Below are 25,495 nucleotides of genomic sequence, written 5' to 3' on the forward strand. Positions count from 1 at the left end.
CCTTTCCCTGAAACTTTATATTATATTTGTTGAAATATATATTATATGTTGAAATTTTGACATACGTATGCGAAAATATCGAGTTGAAGGTTCTGTTTGGAGATTGCGAATTTTTTAGCGAGTTTGAAAAACAGACTTTCATATAATGTGGCTCTTTATGCAACATATTCATATAAAATGGGCAACATGCCAGGTAGGGGGAGGGGTGACTGATATTTCAACCCTTTAAATTGGTCCCTGATAGAGGACGCTAGTCATCTTCTTTATGGCTTTTTGTTTCCCGCGATTTGCCGTCCGAATAATACATACATGATATGTGTACGGAACGACTGTTACCAGTGTAATATCAAATGCATAGTTCTATATAGGCTAAGCCTAGGCTTTCATACGCTAATTTACTGCAGAAAGACTAACTTACGCGTTGAAATTGTTTCCCTTTGTACATCATGCAAAATTACTAAATCTGCTGCCCTATTGATTCTCATGACTCGGTTAATCACGTAACATCGGGAGTGGCAACATCGCACCATGGGGTACCTAAGGTTGATAACGTTGGATAATTTTAAGTCTTATAAGGGCAAGCAGACGATCGGGCCATTCAAACCCTTCACCGCTATCATTGGACCTAATGGAGCTGGTATGTAGCCTAACAAGCTGAGCCTAACATTAGGCTGTTATCATTATAACCTGTGTTAGTGTTACTGTTAACACTTTGGCATCAATTTTAAATAATCTGACTGGAAATAAATATCCAAAACACTCCGGGCAGTAAGTGAGAAACACACTATGCCTAGCCTAGGGGCTGCATATGCCTAGACCCGGGCTTTCTCATTCATTAGCCTGTTCATTCGTCAGGGCTAGCCTAGGCCATACAAACACTTACTATAAAGTTCTACTAACTATAGAAGTTATAGTCATGGCCGTCTAGGGGGCCTAAAGTTAGGCCTAGTCTAACTTAAGCTTAGAAGGAGGCAATGCCAGCATTTAAGTTAAACAAAGACCCTGTGGAATTGAGAACATGCCATACAGTAGGATGGTGACTTCGAAGTTCGGCCACTTAAGATTTAAAACACCCAAAAACTAAATCTTCTGGTATCAATCATTTGAAAATATACTTCATATGGTGGGAGAATTTTGTTATAGTACGATACACGGCCAAACTTTCTTTCCTGCAAACTGTTTTCACGTTGTTTTCCAAGAAGATTCTTCGTGATTGTGGAACTGGTATTTCTTGCTAGAGTATTGCGAAGTTCGGACGCGCAACCCACAGTGTGGCGATGGTGATAAAATTGGGGGCGCAGTTGCTTTTTCAGTAATTATAACAGACTTAATAGATCTTCGTCATTTTATTGACAAATATGTAAGTAATTTCTTGCACACGGGTCATTTTGGAGAGAAAATAACTGTAGCTTCGTACTTTTTGGTGAAATTTGACTCTTCCTGTAGATTTTCATGGTGAAATCGTGTATTTCTTAAGGGTGGCCGATCTTCGCAGTATGGCGAACTTCGCAATACTGACTATAGAGGTACAGACTGCAGTTTCCTACATAGCCTACAAATACAATCTTAGTCTTAGCAAGCCTATTTGGAAATATGTGGCTAGGCTTTGTTGGATACACTATTTAGGCATTGGTCTTTTGTCTGTTTTCCTTACAAATATAGCTTTTGGAAAAAGAATTATTATTAGATATTATTAGATATAATTAAAATAAGGCATTTAACAAATAGAAATGTAAACCGCCATGGTAATTACTTAAGTGGCATGTGATGTTGATAAGGGAACAAAATGTTTACTTTTGTTTTGTTTTTTGTGTTGTTTTTCTTTGCAGGGAAGTCCAATCTCATGGACGCCATCAGTTTTGTTCTTGGTGAAAAAACATCCAATCTTCGTGTGAAGAGACTGTCTGAATTAATTCATGGAGCACCTATTGGCAAGCCAGCTTCTAACAGAGCATCTGTGACTGCAGTTTACACAGAAGATGATGGAAAGGAAACCTCATTCTCTAGAATGTAAGCATCAGGCAGTTTCGCTAAATGAAAAAAAGTCTCCCGCTTTTACTCAATTGTATCAAAAACAACCAATGTAGTCCTGTTTTTTTCTTGGTTACTTCAAAGCACCCGGTTAGGTTCATTTCTAAATTATGAAAGCAGTAAATATCCCTTATGACATGCATCCAGCAAAGTATCAAGACATTTTGTGTAGATATTTATGATTTGCTATTCACATTGCATTAATGCAGTGGCTTCACAGGATGTAATGTTCGTAACTTGCATAGTTTATTAATATAAAGTTGTATTTACTCAATAGCTTGTAATCAATGCAGACATAAGGCTGAGGAAATGAAAAGTCATGTTAGATGGCTGAACATAAGTTAGCTTCTAATTTATAGATGGCACATAAAGTGTAAGATAAGTATGTAGTGTCCCACTAATATAATTACATCTGTAATTGTACTTTTTTTTGATAGATAATAGTGATAATAGTAATTTTCTTTTTCTTACAGCATTCTTGGGGCTTCCTCTGAGCACAGAATAGATAACAAGGTGGTTTCCCTCCATCAGTACACTGAGGCTCTCGAAAAGATTGGCATCCTCATCAAGGCCAGGAACTTCCTTGTCTTTCAGGTAAACATTTTATAAGTCTTGTCATTGGATGTCATTTAGAGGGAAAACTGACTGTGAGGATGTCATAATGTATTGGCTATCTTTGTAGGTGTGCTATGTCTGGTATATGTTCGGTGTGCTTCACTCCCCTAATAATATCGATCTATTAGAGTGCAGGCAAACGGAGACCTTATTATTGCAGTAGTTGTGCATCTTACAGTATTATGCAACTTTCCGAGGGTCCTTGACAACATTTACATGGTTGCTTTAATTTAAAACTGTTTTAAAATATTTCATTGGCAGTGTCAGCTTATACCAAGATTGTAAAGATGTTAAATTGCATTTATGTTGGGTTCCACAACATTTACAAAAAAATTGAAATTAATTTCACTGTCATTTAGTCATTGCCATTTGAAGGTCAGAAGAAACAATTTCTACAAAACAATGCATGAATGAATATGGTGGAATGTGAAATGTCATTTTAGTATAATTTGAATTGTAAGGAAACCAATACTCTGAGGCATTATCATGGAGCATATGCTAATTGTTCTTACAACATAGCTGTTGTTATGAAGGTGTTACAATATTTTGCAACCTAGTGGTATTTATGCTGTTTCTGCCATATAGGGAGCCGTTGTTTCCATAGCCATGAAGAACCCCAAAGAGAGGACAGTATTATTTGAAGAAATCAGCAACTCTGGTGAATTGAAAGGCGAGTACGACAAGAGGAAGCAGGAGATGATGAAAGCTGAAGAAGATACTCAGTTTAATTATCAGAAGAAGAAAGGCATTGCTGCCGAGAGGAAAGAAGCTAAGCTGGAGAAAGAAGAGGCAGAGAGATACAGCAAGCTCAAAGAGGACTTGGTAAGTCTTATTCCAGCTGGTTTAGACTAATTCTTAATATATTATATAATATATTATAACATTTCAGTGGATTGTGACATGGCATGAATTAACAGAGAAGTTTTAAATGCCTTAGCATGAGGTACGACTGGTGTTTGCAGCAGATAGCAAAATTTTTAAATTTCATTAATGGCAGTAGCAGAACACACAGGTCTTGGATTAGGCAAGGTTAAAGTAACCTTGTTAGAGTGTGAAGTTTAGGTAATCCCCTTTCAAACATGTTGTAAATGCCATATTAAAGTTCTTCCTGTTTTTTGAAGTGGAAAACAAAGTTATATATACAAAGGAAAACAAAACGGATGTTGGGAATTGGTTGTTCATTCCTCTATAGTTTCTTTGAGTTTCATAAAACACTACACTGAAACATTTTGATGAATGCTAAAACAAATAGTGTTATTGGCTACACTGTTGGGTTGTACTGTGGCATATCTGCCCTGGCATGAATCATTTTCACACTGAATTGGCATAATCTAGTATCAAATTTTGTAACCTGCACAAATTCAGACCATCAAACAAAACACTTTGTGTTGTATGGTTGTGACAACATTTCATCACAAATACCAGTATGCAGAAAAGTAGGGTATCAAAAATTAACATGTCACTTCAGATTCAATATTGTAAATTGTCCCGTTTTCTATTGAAAGTACAGTGAAGGCTCTGTTTGTATTGTGAGAGAACCCAGACATCCATTAAGATAAATTTGGTAAAATGTAATATTCCCAATTATGTCTTTATTCATTTTTTGTTGTTCATGTCAGTGTGTGATATCTTCCTCCTTCTGACAGGTTCAAAAGCAACTGGAATATCAGTTATTCAGGTTATATTATAACGAGAAAGACATCAGCCGACACTCTGAGGAGCTCGGAGAACATAACGATGAACTTAAAAGAGCTATGGACAAGAGAGAGGGCGTAGAGGAAGAGATTAAAGGAAAGAAGAAAGAACTTGGACAGCTGACTAGAGAACTTGCTGGTATCGAGAAAGAGATGAGAGAAAAGGTACCCAAGCTCTTAAATGCCTCTTCATTTTGTTTCTGTGATCAAGATTTGGAGAGCTGTTGGTATCACTTGTAAAACTGAGTTTTTTTCGTGGTAATAGGCTAATTGGAATGTCTAAAAGGTCATCAGAGATATTTTCAAGTTAAAACATTACCTTTGAAAATGTTCTCATAGAACATACCAATAGGCTCTCACAAGTTGTCCGGTGTGTTTTTTCACTCAGAGATTGCATGTAAGTTGATCGAACTTTCAGTCAGATGTATGTTATTGTCAAGGTGTTCATACATTGAATAAAATGTTGATGAGGATAATATTCACTTTGACTTCACTAGATATGTCACTAGATTCACTAGATATGTCACACTTTTGTGTGTTTGTGTGTGTAAGGTGTGTCAAAGGGAGATCATGCATGTGTGTGTGTGCATGTGCTCCTTTTTCCAGATTTGTCTCCCATTGTCCAAAGTGACATAGCATGTTGTTTCTTCACCTCATTATTACAGGAAGTTGATCTGAACAAGAAGAAACCATTGTTCATCAAAGCAAAAGAAAAGACTTCTCACATGAACAAGAAACTTGAAGCTGGAAAGTAAGTTTGGAATGATTGATTCCTTTTTATCAAAGTTTGCAGAGATTTTCGTGTAGCTCTTTACTTAAGATCAGTTTAGGCCTTAACCAAAAGCAATGACTGGTGTAAAATTTCATTAGGCTCACAGCTCCGTTTCTGTAACAAATGTCACTTTGTCATATTCCATACGTTGAAAGTTCTAACTGTTTTAATTGCCAAATGAAAACAATTTTATCTAAGCATTAAAGAGTAAATGTCATCTTTTAATGCTTTCCAAGGAAATCTTTAAAGAATGCCAAGAAGACCCATGAGAGTCACTTAGGTGACATTAAGGAACTGGAGGGAGAGTTGGAAGCGATCGACAAAAAGAAAGTGGAATTTGAAGAGAGAATTGAAGAGGAAAGTCAGAGCCAGGGAAGAGATTTGGAGCTTGAGGAGTCACAGGTCAGTTAACCAGTTAACACCATAAAGTAGTCTGATTCTAATGCAGCACATTTCAGTAAAGTATCAAGAGTCAATGTAAAAAACTATGAAAATTATCAACTCTTGGCTAAAAGTTAATATCAGCATAGATTGTATTACCAAATTTTGTTTTAAATCATTGCGTATCTTATTGTGCTGTAAACATTATGATGAGTGTAATATTGCAGATCAAGCAGTTGTATATGCAGCAATCTACTAAAGTTGAGGAGTACCAATGTATTACAGGTTGAGGAGTACCATGTATTACAGGTTGAGGAGTACCATGTATTACAGGTTGAGGAGTACCATGGATTACAGGTTGAGGATTACAGGTTGAGGAGTACCATAGATTAAAGGTTGAGGAGTTTATCATACATTTTCATTTCCATTTTCTTATTCTATTTAGGTTTAGAAGTACAATAGATTGCATGTGTCGTTATTTCTTATTCTTATTCTATTTAGGTTGAGGAGTACCATAGACTGAAGAAAGAAGCTAGTGTAAAAGCAGCACAGCTCCTACAAGAGTTTGAGAAATTGAATCGTGACCAAAAGTCTGATCAGGACAGAATGGACAGTGAGAAGAATCGGAAACAAGAACTTCTAGCTAAGATCAAACAGAAAGAACATGAGATGTAAGTATGTTATAGTTATAGCTTAAAGGTTGGTCCCACTGAAGAAGCAGGATTATGACAGGGAAACTAGTTACAACAAACTTGTGATACAATTGCAAGTACTACATTAATCTTGCTTCACAATAACTGAGACCAGTTCACCACTTAATGTATTGTCGTATACATTCCAAGTTGTTCCATGAAGGAGCAGATCTGTAATGGCTGCTGTAAAGAGAGACATTATATCATATCAATGATGTTTATTACTTGCCCGTCATAGTGATATGTGGACCACTTTGATGTTTGCAATACAGCTAAAACTGTCAGTATCACTAAACTTGTTTGAGAGCCATTAATCAATCCTGACTTCAACCCAAGTTAAAGGTTCATTTTTTTGTCACCCATTCGATCCATTCGACTGAATGGAAAGTAAAAAGTAATTGTATAACATTAATGCCAAACTTTTCTTTTTTAAAGTGTTACTATTTTGTTTATCTTTTGTGATTTCGTCTGACAGGGATGAGAACAAGAAGAGACTCGATAAGCTCAGTGACTATATCAAGTAAGTTTTTTGGCAAGGATTGTTATTCTTTGACATTGGTTTTTCACTTCTAAGGTTTAAATATAGTAAATCTCAATTATAAAGTAGCAAAAATATATTTTTTCTGCTGGACATCTATGTTCCAACAGTTTCTTGGATTTTGGTAACTTCTTGTTTATCCGTTCAATTATGAAATCATTATTATCTGTTATTTCCACCATCAGCCCTTCCCTCTACCTACCCCACCCCTTTGCATAAAGAGATATTGTCATATGTCATCAAGTCATTGTAGAAACTACCTTGACTCTATTTCTTCAAAGCTTATTGTGTAATTCTGGGTTGATTTCTAAAAGCATCCTGGTATTGAAGCAAACCATTAAACTTGTAGTAAAGTTTTGTGATTAAATTTGCACTATAACACCATCAATCATTTATTGCATTGAACAACCTTAAAGGAAAGTGTAGGACGTGTCAAAGAGTGTTCATTCCCAATCCTTGCTCATAACCTAATGGTAGCATGGAGGAATGTAGAATGGTCAATAAATATTATCAGAGTGAATTGATGTTATCAGAAACATGGTCAGATTAATCCAAACCTGTACATTGTAGGTAGAGTTTTGTGAAACCATCGTTTAAAGTTATTTTGTTGTCTATCATTCACAGACTGGTTAGAAAGCATTGACATTTGCCTTTAAAAATTTAACAAGATTTTCTAGTGACCTAATGTTGAATAATAAACTCAGAAATAATTAGAATAATTTTTTGATCAATTTAGAACGAGTGAGCAAGCGATTAATGAGCAGATTCAGCTGAAGGAGCAGCTAGAGGAGGAGGTGCTCGGAGCAGACCAAAGGATTCATAAAATCAACGCCGAATTAGAATCCATCGTGGAGCAGCTTGGAGAGGCCAAACTGGACAAACACGAAAATACAAGATATCAGAAAAAGAGAGAGTTGATTGATAACCTCAAGCGGCTATTCACTGGTGTTGTAAGTGTTACATATATACATTGTAATCTAAGTCAAATGTCAGGTTAGCTGTAAATTACTAGACGCGGTTTATAAGTTAGTTATATACTTGAATGGCATTATTAAATTTGATGGAGGTGATTAAAATATGCAATTATCTGTTGATGGCTAAAACTATTAAATCCAGTAAACCAGTTACATCATTAAATGGAAAGTAATAGATAGTGGTATTTTGAACAACTGTGTTTAAATTGTTTATATTAGTAGCTGAAGGTTGAATTGCCTGGTCTGTCAAGTGTGTATCTCTGATGAGTGAATCATTCTATCTGCATTTTTGAGATGACAAATGTATCAATGCAACTTTACCAAAACAGAAGTGAATTTGTCTTCTTTTAGTGTTCTAGTAGAATAGTTAAAGTCTGCACTATGTATACTTCATAGATTTGAGCATACTGGAACTGAATAAGTATAAGCAATGACAATCACAGACTGACAGTAACATATTCATTGCATGCAAGGCATTGCTACTTGCTAGTAAGTTGTGACACCTATCTCACTTTCCTATTACAGTACGGACGCTTGATTGATCTCTGCGAGCCTAGCCAGAAGAAATACCAAATAGCTGTTACTAAGGTCCTTGGTAAGAACATGGATGCCATCATCGTAGACTCTGAGAAGACAGCCAGGGATTGCATTCAGTACATGAAAGAGCAGAGGGCTGATCCAGAAACCTTCTTGCCGTTGGATTTCATCGAGGTGAAACCAACAAACGAACAACTTAGGTAAAGAGGGTCATTTGTTGAGAATGTAGCATAGCTTAAGTTTTGAACCTTTCAAGTAAAAGCATCGATATCTTAGTAGATACATCAAATGTTATCAGTATAAAATAGTAATCAGTATAAATGAACTCCATGAGCATGAGCAGAGAGCGATATCAAAATATTTGAAATTCATGATTGAGTAATAAGAAATACTGCCGCTCCCTGTACAAAACCTGCTAAACATCTATATGTTTGCTTAGTAATTGGATCATTTTGCACATCATCTTGAAGTTTTTGAAATCATGTTCCGATTTGTCTATATTATGTATTCTTGATAGGGATATCCGTGATCCTCGTGGAGTTAAACTTGTGATTGACGTGATTCGCTACGAACCTGCAAAGGTAAAGAAAGCTCTCCAGTATGCCTGTGGTAATGCTCTCGTCTGTGAAACTGTTGAAGATGCCAGAAAGATTGCCTTTGGTGGTCACGAACGCCACAAAGCTGTCGCTTTGGATGGAACAATGTTTCAGAAATCTGGGATCATCTCTGGTGGTGCTTCGTAAGTTTACTTGTCATCTCAAAGAGAAAATATTGATCATAACATTAGCTGTAAAACCTAATCTCTGCTGACAAATCATTGCATTTTAGGATATATGTTTGTATTACAATATAGCATTATTATGACACATTACTTTGTAAACTCTTCATTTTATTTGCATATCCAGGTTTTGGTATTTAGGTAATTCAGATAGTGTTTATCCATGTTATGTTAATTTGTATCTTTGCTGATCAACAGTTGCATTGCAGTTCAGACACTTGAGTGTCATAGCCACAGACATTGGTGCAAAGAGTTTGTGAAAGCAATTTATTATCAAGCTGTCAAGAGAATATAAGTTTAAATCAGTTGCACAAGGCAGTGGTTGTTATTTTCTAACCATTTGAGTTGTTTTCTCTCCGTAGGGATTTGAAAGCCAAAGCAAGACGATGGGATGAAAAGTCTCTCAATAACCTGAAACAACGAAAGTTATCTCTGACAGAGGAACTAAAAGAACAACAGAAGAAAAAGAGGAAAGAATCTGACCTTAATAACATCCGCTCCCAGATCAATGGTCTGGAAACAAGGCTGAAGTACTCCATGAGTGATAGGGATAACACAGTAAGTACTCAATGAGTGATAGGGACAACACAGTAAGTACTCAATGAGTGATAGGGACAACACAGCAAGTACTCCATGAGTGATAGGGACAACACAGTAAGTACTCCATGAGTGATAGGGACAACACAGTTAGTACTCCATGAGTGATAGGGACAACACAGTCAGTACTCCATGAGTGATAGGGACAACACACCATGAGTGATAGGGACAACACAGTAAGTACACCATGAGTGATAGGGACAACACAGTAAGTACTCGATGAGTGATAGGGACAACACAGTCAGTACTCAATGAGTGATAGGGACAACACAGTAAGTACTCAATGAGTTATAGGGACAACACAGTAAGTACTCAATGAGTTATAGGGACAACACAGTAAGTACTCCATGAGTGATAGGGACAACACAGCAAGTACTCCATGAGTGATAGGGACAACACAGTAAGTACTCCATGAGTGATAGGGACAACACAGTCAGTACTCCATGAGTGATAGGGACAACACACCATGAGTGATAGGGACAACACAGTAAGTACACCATGAGTGATAGGGACAACACAGTAAGTACTCGATGAGTGATAGGGACAACACAGTCAGTACTCAATGAGTGATAGGGACAACACAGTAAGTACTCAATGAGTTATAGGGACAACACAGTAAGTACTCAATGAGTTATAGGGACAACACAGTAAGTACTCCATGAGTGATAGGGACAACACAGTAAGTACTCCATGAGTGACAGGGACAACACAGTCAGTACACCATGAGTGATAGGGACAACACAGTAAGTACTCCATGAGTGATAGGGACAACACAGTAAATACTCCATGAGTTATAGGGACAACACAGTAAGTACTCCATGAGTGATAGGGACAACACAGTAAGTACTCGATGAGTGATAGGGACAACACAGTAAGTACTCCATGAGTGATAGGGACAACACAGTAAGTACTCGATGAGTGACAGGGACAACACAGTCAGTACTCCATGAGTGATAGGCACAACACAGAAGTACTCAGTGAGTTATAGGGACAACACAGTCAGTACTCCATGAGTGATAGGGACAACACAGTAAGTACTCCATGAGTGACAGGGACAACACAGTCAGTACACCATGAGTGACAGGGACAACACAGTCAGTACACCATGAGGTACAGGGACAACAGAGTAAGTACTCAGTGAGTTATAGGGACAACACAGTAAGTACTCCATGAGTGATAGGGACAACACAGTAAGTACTCCATGAGGGATAGGGACAACACAGTAAGTACTCCATGAGTGATAGGGACAACACAGTAAGTACTCCATGAGTGATAGGGACAACACAGTAAGTACTCCATGAGTGATAGGGACAACACAGTAAGTACTCGATGAGTGACAGGGACAACACAGTCAGTACTCCATGAGTGATAGGCACAACACAGTAAGTACTCAGTGAGTTATAGGGACAACACAGTAAGTACTCCATGAGTGATAGGGACAACACAGTAAGTACTCCATGAGTGACAGGGACAACACAGTCAGTACACCATGAGTGACAGGGACAACACAGTCAGTACACCATGAGGTACAGGGACAACAGAGTAAGTACTCCCTGAGTGATAGGGACAACATAATAAGTTCTCCCTGAGTGATAGGGTTCAACACAGTATACCATGAGTGATAGGGACGGAAGCAGGACACTTCACCCAACAACCATTTCGCCCAACTGCCATTTCGCCCAACCAGCCTGGTCATTTCGCCCAACCAGCCTGGTCATTTCGCCCAACCAGCCTGGTCATTTCGCCCAACCAGCCTGGTCATTTCGCCCAACCAGCCTGGTCATTTCGCCCAACCAGCCTGGTCATTTCGCCCAACCTGGATTAAATATGATGCTTCAAAAGGAAACGTTCGGGAATTGTTAACGTTACAGGATACGAACCGAATATTAAGGAAACTTGAGGATGGATCAGTGTGTTAGGGGTTGGGTTTGATAGTAAACGTTCGAATATTAAGGAATATTAAGGAAACTTGAAGTCCTTTACTTTGTATAACTTAAGTAAGGAAACGTTCAGGAATTTTTAACGTTACAGGATACGAACCGAATATTAAGGAATCTTGAAGATGGATCAGTGTTTTAGGGCTTAGGTTTGATAGTAAACGTTCGGGAATTGTTAACGTTACGGGATACGAACCGAGTATTAAGGAAACTTGAAGTCTTGGTTAAATTGATTAGGCCTACATATGTGATTACATATGTGGTTACATTGATTAAGTGGTTACATTGATTAAATATAGTACTTCAATATTACGGACGGGTTTTATATATTTTTTTTTTCAATTTAATAAGGAAACATTCAGGAATTGTTAGTCAGTAGGATGGATCAGTGTTTTAGGGGTTAGGTTTGATAGGTTTTTATGAAGACCGATTCCCCTGTGTTTGTTTAATACTATAACTTCCATTGTATGCGTAAACGCCTAAAGTAGTGTAATCCTCCCATTATACCCGAAATAACTGCTCAGACTCCGATCGATATCGAGCGGACCTCACTTTTTTATTTACCTATTATGAAGTAACCTAACCCAAAAAAAATCAAATTGAACTAGTGGAATAGAAAAAGTAAAATTATTCTGACTGAATATTAGTAAAAATAAGGTTGGGCGAAATGACCATGCTGGTTGGGCGAAATGACTATAATGGTTGGGCGAAATGACCATGCTGGTTGGGCGAAATGACCAGGCTGATTGGGCGAAATGACCAGGCTGGTTGGGCGAAATGGCAGTTGGGCGAAATGGTTGTTGGGCGAAATGACTAGAAAGCATAGGGACAACACAGTAAGTACTCAATGAGTGATAGGGACAACACAGTAAATACTCAATGAGTGATAGGGACAACACAGTAAGTACTCAATGAGTTATAGGGACAACACAGTAAGTACCCCATGAGTGATAGGGACAACACAGTTAGTACTCAATGAGTGATAGGGACAACACAGTAAGTACTCAATGAGTGATAGGGACAACACAGTAAGTACTCAATGAGTTATAGGGACAACACAGTAAGTACCCCATGAGTGACAGGGACAACACAGTAAGTACTCAATGAGTGATAGGGACAACACAGTAAGTACTCAATGAGTTATAGGGACAACACAGTAAGTACTCAATGAGTGATAGGGACAACACAGTAAGTACTCAATGAGTTATAGGGACAACACAGTAAGTACTCCATGAGTGATAGGGACAACACAGTAAGTACTCCATGAGTGATAGGGACAACACAGTAAGTACCCCATGAGTGATAGGGACAACACAGTAAGTACTCAATGAGTGATAGGGACAACACAGTAAGTACTCCATGAGTTATAGGGACAACACAGTAAGTACCCCATGAGTGATAGGGACAACACAGTAAGTACTCAATGAGTGATAGGGACAACACAGTAAGTACCCCATGAGTGATAGGGACAACACAGTAAATACTCAATGAGTGATAGGGACAACACAGTAAGTACTCAATGAGTTATAGGGACAACACAGTAAGTACACCATGAGTGATAGGGACAACACAGTAAGTACTCAATGAGTGATAGGGACAACACAGTAAGTACTCAATGAGTGATAGGGACAACACAGTAAGTACTCAATGAGTTATAGGGACAACACAGTAAGTACCCCATGAGTGATAGGGACAACACAGTAAGTACTCCATGAGTTATAGGGACAACACAGTAAGTACCCCATGAGTGATAGGGATAACACAGTAAGTACCCCATGAGTGATAGGGACAACACAGTAAGTACTCCCTGAGTGGTAGGGATAACAACAAGTACCCCATGAGTCATGGGGACCATTTACTTAAGTATTCCATGAGATACTTCAATGAACACTCATAAGTACATAGAAGGGACAAAACAGTGAGTACTCCTTAAAACCACATCATGCATTGTAAACTGATAATATGATTCATAACTCTGCAGGTTTGGCTCTATTGTGTAGTAATTATTTTTTACCCAAACTTTGGCTTGTTTGCAGGGACTGAGTGAATGAATAATTCAGACAAAAACATATTGAATGGTGCTTTTGTTTTTCCAAAACCTTACTTGGCCGTTGTCATGATCATGTGAATATTTACTACACAATAGACCCATAAAGAGAACGTTTAGACATTCAAAATTGAATGCATAACAAGGCTTCAAGTTATAGGGACAACACAGATACAAAATCTGTTCCATTACTGTTCCAAAATAGAATGTTTACAAAGAGCTTTTTAAAGAAGAGGCATAAGTGTTATGTTAATTTTAAACAACATCTCCAAATGGTCATTATAGGTGTACATCATCAGAGGGGAATGAATGGTGACTTAGATGTTATGGGATATTAGAAGAGTTACGGTTGTGTGAGGTTACGGCTATGTTGACAGGATACCATGTATGAGCAGTACATTATCCAGAATTTCTTAAGTTGAATTTGATAAGTTCAGAGTTATATCTGTAATATTGATTCAAGACTGCTAATCTCATCCCTTCCGATTATTTACAGCAAAAGAAGATCCTCACCAATAACCAGAAAATCATCTCAAAGTTGAACCAAGATCTGGAAGCCTTTGATGTAAGTAGTTCTTATCCACATTTGCTCTGTTTTGTCTGGTTGGTTCCCTCTCTATTTACTGTTTTATTTGTGTTTTTGTTGAAGAGCATTGTTATACAGAGAAGTGTATTTTATGCAGGATTGGGCTGTAGATATGCTGAATAATGCTTAGGAAATGTAGCAAGTGTTAAGTGCTTGAATTGTCAAAGTGACAGATGTTAACTCTAAAATAACGTACACTTGAGTAAAAGTCCCTTAAACCTAACAGTTTATTTTGTATGAAACATGAATTGTGAAGACATTTTACTCGGGATGGCCTTAAAATACCAGACTATTGACCAAATTTGAGATAATCTCATTGTTAGTCTTACCATTGTTGTCATTCAATACATTGTTTCATTAGAATGTTTTAAGCTGTGCAAAAACAAGTGTGAACTCATTGTGATGCAAGATCCCCCTAGTAATTTCCATAAAAGAGTGTATGTTCCTATCCAATTTAAGCCTTCAAAATTTTCAATTAATTGAAAGCTATTTGATTCTTTCCGCAGCCCAAGATAAGTGCCATAGAAGAGCAGATAACACAAAGAGCTGAACTCATCACAGAGAAGAAAGGAGAGATGAACAACGTGGAGGATGAATTGTTCACTGATTTCTGCAGCCAAATCAATGTCCAGAACATTCGTCAGTACGAAGAGAAGGAGCTAAGAGCTCAGCAAGAGAGAGCCAAACGAAGGCTGGAGTTTGAGAATCAGAGGTCGAAACTCGTCAATCAGCTCGAGTATGAAAGGTCCAGGGATACAGAAGGTATTATTGTTCTATCTAAATTATTTATCAAGTATTCAGTGAGAAAGTTATGGTAAACCTACTGGTGCTTCTTTTCAAGAAAAAAATTAAAGATGAAGACAGTTTAGTATTTAGGTTGGACAATACTGTCCCGAGGTATTCCGTAAGGATAGACTAATTCACAGCATGTTACATCACTGAGACACATTTATTACCTGCTTTAAGTCTCCTCAAAATCTATGAATATTTAGAAAGGTAGAACCTCAAGAAAATTGTCCAGGACACTTTTTGTAAGTGTTAGACTTGCTGACCTTTGGAGTCAATACTGATCACCTTAACTACTGCTGGTTGGATTTTATAATCATGTTCCAATTGTGACCAGATTTTCTTGAAGTTTGCTGGTTGTCATGTTCAACAGTCACACAAACTAAGACTGCTGCTTAATTCTTGTTTGTAAAGTAGGTTAGGTAGGTCTGATGGTATGTCTAAGTAGATCTGAATGAAGTGAGATAAGTCTAGGCTAAATGTTGATGTTTGTATTCAAAACCAATGGATGGTGAATACCTCTTGTAACATTAAGCCAAGAAATTAACTAGTTAACTAATTAACTAGTTTCTGTTCAGATTTTATATCACAGTAAGAGAATTTAAACCACAGATAAAAACAACTTACTTGTCTATGCTATAGCCTTTCATTCTTTTGTGTTGTAAATACCTGTCATGTTCGGTCATATTTGGTCATGTTTGGTCATATTTGGTGTATAATTCTATGGTCTGATACTCTGTGCCTCATTACTGCAGTTAATTGATAAAGTAGATAATCAGAGTCTGAAAGTAAAACACCTCTGAAAAAGAAAACAAATTGTATGGGCATAAAATTAAATCAATTTGAAACAAACTTCTTTGATGTAATGAACATAGAAATAATCATCATCTTTTTCATGTATGCAGCAAATGTCAAGAAATGGACCAAGCAAGTGTCTAATGATGAAAAGGAGTTGGAGAAACTGAAGAAAGAAGAAGCTAAACAGATGAAGGTAAAATACCATCAATAATATTATTTTGGGCAAAAAAAATACAATTTGGGACATCTTGTAGTATGGAAACTAATGTACAGCTGTGTATATATTGTTGTTGGTGTAGTTGATTTTACCTTTTCAGCCTTTTCTGTATCTCAATAGACTTTGGGGAGGCTTAATTGAGTTCAGAGAATAGATTTAATCAGCAGAATTCGAGATAATTAATTAGAGTAGATAAAGAAAGAGAAAACCTTGAAATGTTTGTTATATAGTCTGAATGGTAATATTAATCCTCTTTATTCACTGGTGATGATTAAAATATGAGGTACCTTTCATATCAGTTGTAAAAACTAATTATAGAAGTTTAATATTTCTTAACCTTTTCGTTCATCATTTTCTCAGCTCATTGATGAAGAATCAGAATCTATGACTAAACTCAAATTTTCAAAGACGACCAAGAAATCTCAGATTGACGATAAGAACGCCGAAGTGGAGGAGATTCGAAAGCAACTCATGACTTGCAACAAAGAGATCACAGGTTTGTCTTTCATCTCTTAAATCTCATTAATATATATATATATATATATTGCAAAGGATTCCTTGATGCAGGATTTACATTGTAAAGGTGTGAAGAGGCATTGAAAATAATTGAATGTGTCGATCACAAACAAGTTCAGACGATTTCACATGTAATACGAGTTTCTGAATCGAGTATTGATCAATGCAGACAAATTAATTTACATAATGAATAACTTCATTTCATAACTTTATATATATCTGGGAAGGAAATAATCTGGAAATAAAATATATCCGGAAAGAACAGTTTGCCAAAATATTGGATATTTTTGCCCAACCTTGACAGCCATCCAGAAGCATATCACAGCAACCGAGACTAAACTGGAACAAAAGAAGGCCGACAGACACAGTTTATTGAAGGCTTGTAAAATGGATGACATCAAAGTACCGATGAAGAGAGGCTCCATGGATGATATCTCGGAAGAAGGAGAGGTAAACAACTAATTAAATCCACTGGTTGTATTGAATTCACAAAATTAACATATTCAACAAAATTAACATATTCAACAATAAGAAACTAACAAAAGTCAGATTCACACAAGGTATCAACTGCCAACCTCTGTACAAATGTTTTGTATACATTCTTGTCACAGAACATGCAATGAGCTATTGTTTGTCCATTGGTGAGTCTTGGATGCATTGTTAGCCAGACCTTGGTATATCTGTGTCGTAGGTCAAGGATCGCTGTTGTTTCCTTTTGAAAGTTATGGAGCTTGTCAGATTCCTGTCTTTTCACTTGTGACATTTCTGCATCAGAGTACCTAAATTGTCGGTGAAGTGTTTTTGCATCACGGAAGACGTTCTACACAAACTGCTGCTTTAACACAGTATTGTCATTAGCTGAATGCATTGTAGTGAAGGAGGTATTGGAAGTGAAATGCTTTGAAATTGCTATTAATTCGATTCTGTACCAGAATATATCACTGAAGCTGAATTTATGGTAAGGTAAATGTTATTAAAATGGATGGAAAGAGGATTGTGTTGGGGAAGGCATGGTGTGTCGCATTCTTTATATTGTTTAGATTTCTATGTTTATTACAGCAGTCATAAAATGGGTTTCTTGTCAGTTGCTTCTGTATATACATCCATGGGTTCCCTTGTCATTACTAATATTACGAGATATTCTTATTCTTATTCTTCATCTACAGGGGTCCAGTCAGAGGGAGAGTGGTGATACTGGAGAGAGTCTTAGTAGTCAGGGCACTAAGAGCATGTATGCTAGAGAATCACTCATTGTCATCAACTATAAGAAACTTAACCAAGACCTCAAAGATGTAAGTCATTCAAGGCAATTATTTATATTTTCTTTCCTTTTTTTTCCCTTTTTTTTCGTAAGAAAACTAAGCATTTTACAGGATATGAAGATGATCGCTCTTGTGTCATCAGCCGGATCCCTGCAAGATATCTTGTCACCTCTGTCTCATTAAATGTGAAAGTGAAGTGCATCTAACATGGATATTAAATTGAATAATACTATCTTGTTGTAATGTTATCAGTTTAATCAACATCAAGGCTGAAGAAGATGTTTAAAGAAAGAAAAATAAATTTAACAGGACTGTTACTAAAGATATACTTAGTATGTCATGATGTTTTTTACTTTATTTTATACAATTTAGAAAGCTTTGTTTTTTGTTTTAAGCAAAGAGTGTTTGATCTACCGTTATTGGTGCTTTTATTTGTGAGTTGTAGAATGTCAGCTGAGTTTAAAGTTGAGTCATTACCAGTGATTTGAGTTACTGTATTTCATCGCCATGGAGATACACTTCACATACTTCCTTCGAGACAGTTCACTGTTTAAATTGAGAGTCATGAATCGTTATAGCAATGGTGGACTCTAGTTATTAATTAGAAGTAGTAGAAGAGGGAGACATCCTGTTATACTATTTACATTAGCGGTGTAAAGATACCAGCAATATGATAATGTATAGAAAAGAAGATAAAATTATTAACAGAAATAACATAATAATTCTGAACCACAAGTTATGTAATATACTAACTTACTGGAATTTATACTGAGATTAAGATCAAATAAGAATCCTTTACTCTGGAGACGTAAGGAATATTAATTTTTTTTTTGCCAACAGCTGGATCGAGTGGGTGAAATCAAAGAAGCTGGTGATAATTTGTCATCTGAAGTATCTAGTATGCAGGCAACTCTACAGAGAATTGCTGCTCCCAACATGAAAGCTATGGAGAAGTAAGTAGAGTTTTTATTCTACCCCCTCACCTCCAACCCAACTCTCCCTTGCTATTTTTGGTTTAATTATTTTTGTGTTACTTATTTATTGACTGTTTTGATTAGTAGTCCAAGTTTCTGTTGTAGTGCTAGGGATAGGAGGCTGCATGGTAATGGGATAAAGCTATTAAAACTGGTTTAGGGTAAACATGGTTTTAATTAGAAATTGAAAGAAACTGTATGGAAACTCACAAATTAGAATTATGACCTCAGAGAATACAGAAAGTAACAGACAAGTTAACACTGTTGCGTTTCTAATCAATGTTCTATTAGACATCGATAGCTTGTCTGTTTTTTTTTGTCGGCTAACAGCACAAGTTAGGTCTATCCTACTTGTATCCATTAATGCAATACAGCACTTCTGCTCTGTACTGAAACAAAGGCTAATTGTCTTTATATATATATATGCAACAATGGGATCACAACTCATATTGTCATATAATCACATCTTGACAGTATGTCAATCTCCCCCCCCCCCCAAATTTTTTTTTATTTTGCCTTCTGTTCTAAAAACTGCTTACTATATGACCAAAATTTCTCGTACTTTCGGAACATTTACTAGTTTTTGCACTTCGTACACAATTCGGGTTTGCATTCAAAGAACTCTTGTCTGGCAACTGATAATTTGATGCACAAGACAAAGAAAGTAGTGCATTGCAACGCAAGTCGTCTTGAAAACCAACCGTTTAGAAGCTAGTATGATAGTGATGCAGCCCTAGAGATACAGCTTAGAGGTAAAGATAAACAGTTCATTACGGCTAATGAAGTAATTAGATTAATTATTAGCTTAATGTCTGACTGCTTTAAAGGTCTCTGTATAGTTGTAGGGCCATGTATTAAGCTGCTCTGCTGCTAGTACTAATTTGTACTGTATGCTATACCAAATTCAGCACAGGGTTCGTAGCACAGTGTTCAAACTATTTGATAGGCTTTATACGTAACTGTTTACAATTGTAATAGCGGTAGCGCCTCTATTTGCATAATATCATAATCCAATGAGTGATACACATCTACAAGATTCTTTCTTATACTTTGGTTAGGCTTGATGGGGTGAAGGAAAGGTTCCAGTCGACTGCTGTAGACTTTGACGCGGCCCGGAAGAAGGCGAAGAGAGCCAAGCAGTCCTTTGAAGTCATCCGCAAAGAGCGATTTGAAAGGTTCAACAACTGTTTTGAGCACATCTCCAACAGAATTGATGATATTTACAAGGTTGGTTCTCTACTTTTATCTCTTGTGTTTTGTATTTCATGTATTGAGTATGTTGGAGGTTTGTGTCTTATATGTGTATATGTAGGATTGTACTAAGGTGAACCTTAAGGATCAATATGAGATATGCAGTAAATAATTGTAATGGGGGAAAAACAGAAAGGTTGGTTATATACACATCAGGTTACCAATAACAGACACAAGAGGCCTCATGTGAGCTTGTTGGTGGAGTATGCATCTTGATGTAACAGTTAAGCAAGTAAGTTGTAATGAGGGAATGACATGAAGATGACCTTGTTCTGATGGCCAACTGTTCTGATTTTTGGTGGAACAAAAGTAAAATGTTGATATCTTTCTTGGTGCTCCTGCTGTAGAGAATATTAATACAAGACAGTTTGGCCAAGCAGAGCAATCATCCTAAATATGTTGTTTCCATTTCCTATCATTTATTTGTTTTTTTTTCTGCAACAATAAACTACAAAGATGTTTGCATGTATCAAATGTTCGAAAGGCCCTGTAGGAAGCCTTAGGGCTTGCCAAAGGAGACCACTGCCAGTTACAACATTTCACTGTTTGTTACATGGTTGTATAGGTTGTATGCTGTTTAATGTCGTAACATCTCATGCTTTCCTTTCTCTAGGCTCTTTCTCGAAACCAGAGTGCCCAGGCATTCCTTGGCCCTGAGAATCCAGAGGAACCATACCTAGATGGGATCAATTATAATTGTGTAGCCCCTGGAAAGAGATTTAGACCCATGGATAACCTGTCTGGTGGAGAAAAGACAGTTGCAGCATTGGCTCTGCTGTTTGCTATTCATAGGTATGTTCAGCTTAAGATTGAATTACACAAAAATAGTACGTCATAGGAGAGTACAATAATTAGAAGGCATGTTCCAGTTGTCTTTGGTTAAACGTGGAGGTCTTGGAAGTGATGAGTTTAAAACTGTGTGATATATCTTCCTTCCAAGAGCTCTTTGCATCTGCTCGCCAATTACTAGCAATCTTACCAGCATTACTTGAAATAAGATTGTAATTGATCTACCTAGCCCTTCTTCCTTCATTTTGCTGTAAAAACTAATTTTAGTTGACTCCTTAATGATTTCATTTAATTTTCATATTAGTATGACTCACATGAATAGAAATATTCATCATTCTCAGAATTACTAGTTGACATGCCAAGCTAATGAGCTTGAATTTTAATATAGTATAAAATGAAACAGTATATAAACTTATTCAGAAAGTTGCTTAAAAGGCGAAATCGTTGACTTTTGCTGTTGAGTGTGAGGGGGCATCCCCAAGTTGATGAAATTTGAGTTTACTCTGATTTGTGTCCATTATTGTCTTCTTCAATCTTGTTTTGTTTCTCAGCTATCGACCAGCGCCCTTCTTTGTTCTGGATGAGATTGACGCTGCCCTGGATAACACCAACATCGGCAAGGTTGCGGAGTACATACAGGAGCAATCTCAGGGACACTTCCAGTGTATCGTCATCTCACTTAAAGAGGAATTTTATAACCATGCCGATGCTCTGATTGGAATCTACCCTGAGGTGAGGCCACTCTTAATTCCACTAATACTACTAATACTATAGCATAAAGTACTCTAAGACATATCTCTGAACAGTACTGTTTCACAACTATCAGGTACTTTTCATTTTCTAGTGATGAAAAAAAACAGTGTACTCTCATCATGGTAGGTTATCAAAGAATACTTTGTCTAAGAGTGTTCTTATTCAGGATTATTCAGTATTCGTCATGTAGTCCACTAGCAGTCTGCATTAAGTAGCAAGTGTTGAGCAGTACTTAAATAATTTTCAGGTTTCTTAGCCTGCCTGCCACCATCAATCTGGCAATACTTGAAGGTACAAACGTTCGCAGCTGTTAAATAATCAATGACTCATTTCATAAATGTGAAGCAATCGTGAACAGAAACATGGAAAACTTAAGTATTTCTTCTAGTCATCTCAGGAGTGAATGCCCCCACCCATCCACCCTCCCTTCTGTCTCCCTATTTTAGTTCTTTTACCATTGTACTGTGTTTAATTTTAATACCTTATTTGATGTCATGTTTTCATTGAATCTTTATATTTACAGCAAGGAGAGTGTGTTGTCAGTAAAGTGCTTACCCTGGATCTGACGCAGTACGCTGAGAACCCTCTGGTGACTAGCCCAACCATCGCTGCTCGATGATGACCAACTCTACCATTCCAGGGCTAAAGGTTTTTTAAAGGAGCTGTTAAGGCACTCCACTGTTTTAATGTAAATAGTACATTTTTTGCTTCTTGTGTTTTCTTATTGTTGATTCTGTAAAGCAAATAGTTCTGGTGGTATAAATTTCCCAGTCTTTACAATATTTAGAGGAGGAAGTTGACAGGTTGTGTTGTACTGTCTTGGAAAAAAGTTTACTTCTCCTTAAAGTATGTGACACCTTAAAGTATGTGACAATGACTAAGAACCATGCATAAATGAGAAGTAAATCGAAAATTAAATCTAGGTATGTCATTTTTATGATGCATTTCCTTCTTTTGGTTGGAACATCAAGTAGAGGAGGGGGAGGGGGTTAAAGGATGAGGGGAGGGAGGGTGGAATCTCTTTGCTCCCTCTTTCATTAACATCTGGATGTGTGTTCATATAAGGTTAATAATGGAGTTCTCTGTTTAAATTTTCCATCACCTTTGCTCTAAGTCGGCATCAACTGTGTGATATGTTGTATTTTAGTTATGCTGCAGGCTGTTTTTGTGAAAACAATTTTAAATTCAAATGATTTGATAAAGCAAAGAAATGATGTGATTCAAATGATTTGATAAAGCAAAGTGATGATGTGACACTTATTGATATGATATGTAAACTATGTAAGTCTTGGGTGATTCATATAGAGCTTTGCATGTCTGTATTAAGGAGACATAAACATTATTACCATTAATAACCTATGACATAGAGATGATATTGATGAAAAACAACCCCCAGACAGAGAAATAAGATTCCCTTGGACAATTTCAGAGTTTGGATGGGTTTTTTTTTCCTTTTTCTTTGCATGCAAGATTGAAAACTTGAGTAAGTCTAAGAAGGCAATTCCATAGCCATAGGGGCTGCCATATTTGTTAACTTTTCATTGATTGATGTCTGCTGCTGTTGTTGTTGTTGACTACAATAACATTAATGTTCATATTCAATCAGAAATATGAATGGACAAACCAGAGGGAATAGATTTCACTTCCTAGTAGCACTATTACATAACTCACTGGACAACACCTGAAAGCTCATTGTAATGACCTAAAGTTATGATGTCTTGCAAGTGAACAAAGACTTTTGTTAGATTATTAGGTAAGCTGTTCAGTAGTTAGGATTTATATCATATTACATAAGAATGATCTTTGTGTTAGTGCCACCTTTAAGAACATCTGAATCGGTTAAAAGTCTTCAGGCCTCTAGTTCTGTGTTTTGCATAGAATCTGTTGCAGTCTGACAGAACCATATATGGTCCTTGAAAGATTAGACACTTTTGATACACTATTTGAACAAAAAATAATCAGGAATCAGAAAGTTAGGTTTGCCAAAAAAATATGAAACACAGACAACATAGCATTTAATATGTAAGATTTTCTGTATTGGATTTGACAGTTGATAACTCATGAATGAGAAACACCCAAATGGTTATTAATAAGTATTTCTCTAGTCTTAGTTAGATTAAGGGGTATTCAATTTCCTGTAAATATAACAAAATGCAATCAAACTAAAAGTTACTGAAAACTACAGTTTTTAAGAACATCTGAAGCCTCTGAATTGTAACGTTTAATCTCTTTGTAGAATATTTCTAATTTGTTTCATGTTCTTTTCTGATTGTTTTACTACAAGACTGTTATTGTTAGTATTTGGGCTTCTTGACTGGGTGTAGGTTACACTGTACATGTATAAAAACACTTAATCAGTTCAAATACAAAATGGTGTCTACAAACCTGCTGTCAAAGTCATCCCTTTATTTTGTGATCATATCCAGGATGTGGATAAAGTATTTCATTTTGAAACACTGTCCATCTTAAAGTAATAAAATGTGTTATGTGAAGAACAAATTTCAGCTGTTCCCTCCTTTCCACACCCAAGTCCATCCCTTCCTCTATACCCCTTCCCTTTCCCTATACCCCTTTCCCTATACCCCTTCCCCTATACTCCTTCCCTTCCCCAATACCCTTTCCCTTCCCCTATACCCCTTCCCTTTCCCTATATCCCTTCCCTATACTCCTTCCCTTCACCCATACCACCTTCCCCTATAACCCTTCCCCTATAACCCATTACCCTATACCCCTTCCCCTATACCCCTTCCCTTCCCCTATACCCTCACTGTCAACCCCTTTCCTTCCTCTATACCCCTTACCTTTCCCTATACCCCTTTCCTTCCCCTATACCCCTTCCCCTATACTTATTCCTTTACTCCTTCCCCAATACCCCTTCCTCTATACCCCTTCCCTTCCCTATATTCCCTTCCCCCAATACCCCTTCCTTTATACCCTTACCCCTTCCCCTATACTTCTTCCCTTCCCCTTTATGCCTTCCCCTCTCCTATAACCCCTTCCCCTATAACCCCTTCCCCTATACCCCTTCTCCTATACTCCCTTCCCCTATACACTCTTCCCCTATACCCCTCCCCTATGCCCCCTTCCCCTATATTCCCTTCCCCTATACCCTCACTATCAACCTGCATTTTCTTTCGAAAGAGTATACTGACAGTAGAGCTTCCTTTACTTCTAAATATGACAGTTTACATACTAGCCTTGTGCACTTCTATATATATAACAGTTTATATATAACAGTTCATATATAACAGTTTATATAACATATATATATATAACATATATAACAGTTTACATACTAGCCTTGTGACTTCTTTACCATCTTATGTGTGCATCACAAAGCTGAAATGAAAAACGTTATACTTTCCTCTCTTTTGATATTGCTTGACAAGTTAAAATGAAAGACACTTGCTATTGCTAATTTGCAATAAAACTTTCCACTTTCGAGTTGGTGAGCTCTATGAAAACCATGACAGCACCCTCAAATTCATAACTATCTGCTGCCACATATTATCACAGTAGGATAAAAGTTGTTCAGTTTGTGACTTCACTAAGGGTACAATAAGTTACTTGGTACCTCTTCTCTGTACTCTTTTTCTGGTCTTTGGTTTACTTATTTCATAAGTACATAAGTTTGAATCAGCATAGCATCTGCTATGTAAAGTTGTCAGTAAATTGTAAGAGCAAACAACATAGTCCCGCATTATAGTAACTGATCATTCGTGATTTAAGTTGACGATACCTATCAATAACCAATAGATGCAGCTTCGAAAAGGTGACCTAGTGACTCAGGGCGGATTAACTTGTCATACCGACTTGGTACCGAAGCGTGGTGGACCGAGGCGCCGAAAGCGACACCAGGTTGAGTTGCCTAAGGTAGCCCGGATTTCCTCTTACGCATAAACTTCTACTTAGAAGGCCTACGGTATACCCCATCCGCCCATTCATGTAACAAACGTCATGTATCATTGCT

General features: G+C 37.1%; 1 protein-coding gene across 1 annotated transcript; it reads left to right on the forward strand.

The window, feature by feature from the left end:
* The first annotated feature begins 326 nt into the window (after window positions 1-326).
* Window positions 327-23,909, forward strand: LOC139961871 (structural maintenance of chromosomes protein 1A-like). The gene is made up of 24 exons (XM_071961485.1): window positions 327-637; window positions 1,830-2,010; window positions 2,505-2,625; window positions 3,232-3,468; window positions 4,293-4,505; window positions 5,006-5,091; window positions 5,349-5,514; window positions 5,995-6,164; window positions 6,661-6,705; window positions 7,460-7,673; window positions 8,223-8,434; window positions 8,752-8,973; window positions 9,375-9,570; window positions 14,090-14,158; window positions 14,686-14,941; window positions 15,871-15,956; window positions 16,341-16,476; window positions 16,801-16,946; window positions 17,663-17,788; window positions 18,599-18,711; window positions 19,791-19,959; window positions 20,597-20,775; window positions 21,324-21,504; window positions 22,049-23,909. Exons 1-24 carry the CDS (start codon window positions 529-531, stop codon window positions 22,142-22,144), a joined length of 3,729 nt encoding a protein of 1,242 aa, XP_071817586.1. The 5' UTR covers window positions 327-528; the 3' UTR covers window positions 22,145-23,909.
* Window positions 23,910-25,495: the final 1,586 nt, after the last annotated feature.

Source organism: Apostichopus japonicus, chromosome 20 (genome assembly GCF_037975245.1).
Source record: "Apostichopus japonicus isolate 1M-3 chromosome 20, ASM3797524v1, whole genome shotgun sequence".
Lineage (NCBI taxonomy): Eukaryota > Metazoa > Echinodermata > Holothuroidea > Aspidochirotida > Stichopodidae > Apostichopus > Apostichopus japonicus.

What these genes read in the sequence shown, in the direction of transcription:
- LOC139961871 (XM_071961485.1), top strand. Translation starts at nt 529, where the DNA reads ATGGGGTACCTAAGGTTGATAACGTTGGATAATTTTAAGTCTTATAAG. An exon ending in AAGCTCAGTGACTATATCAA is followed by an intron (nt 6,706 to 7,459) that starts GTAAGTTTTTTG and finishes TGATCAATTTAG; the next exon opens with AACGAGTGAGCAAGCGATTA. An exon ending in AAGAAGCTAAACAGATGAAG is followed by an intron (nt 15,957 to 16,340) that starts GTAAAATACCAT and finishes TCATTTTCTCAG; the next exon opens with CTCATTGATGAAGAATCAGA.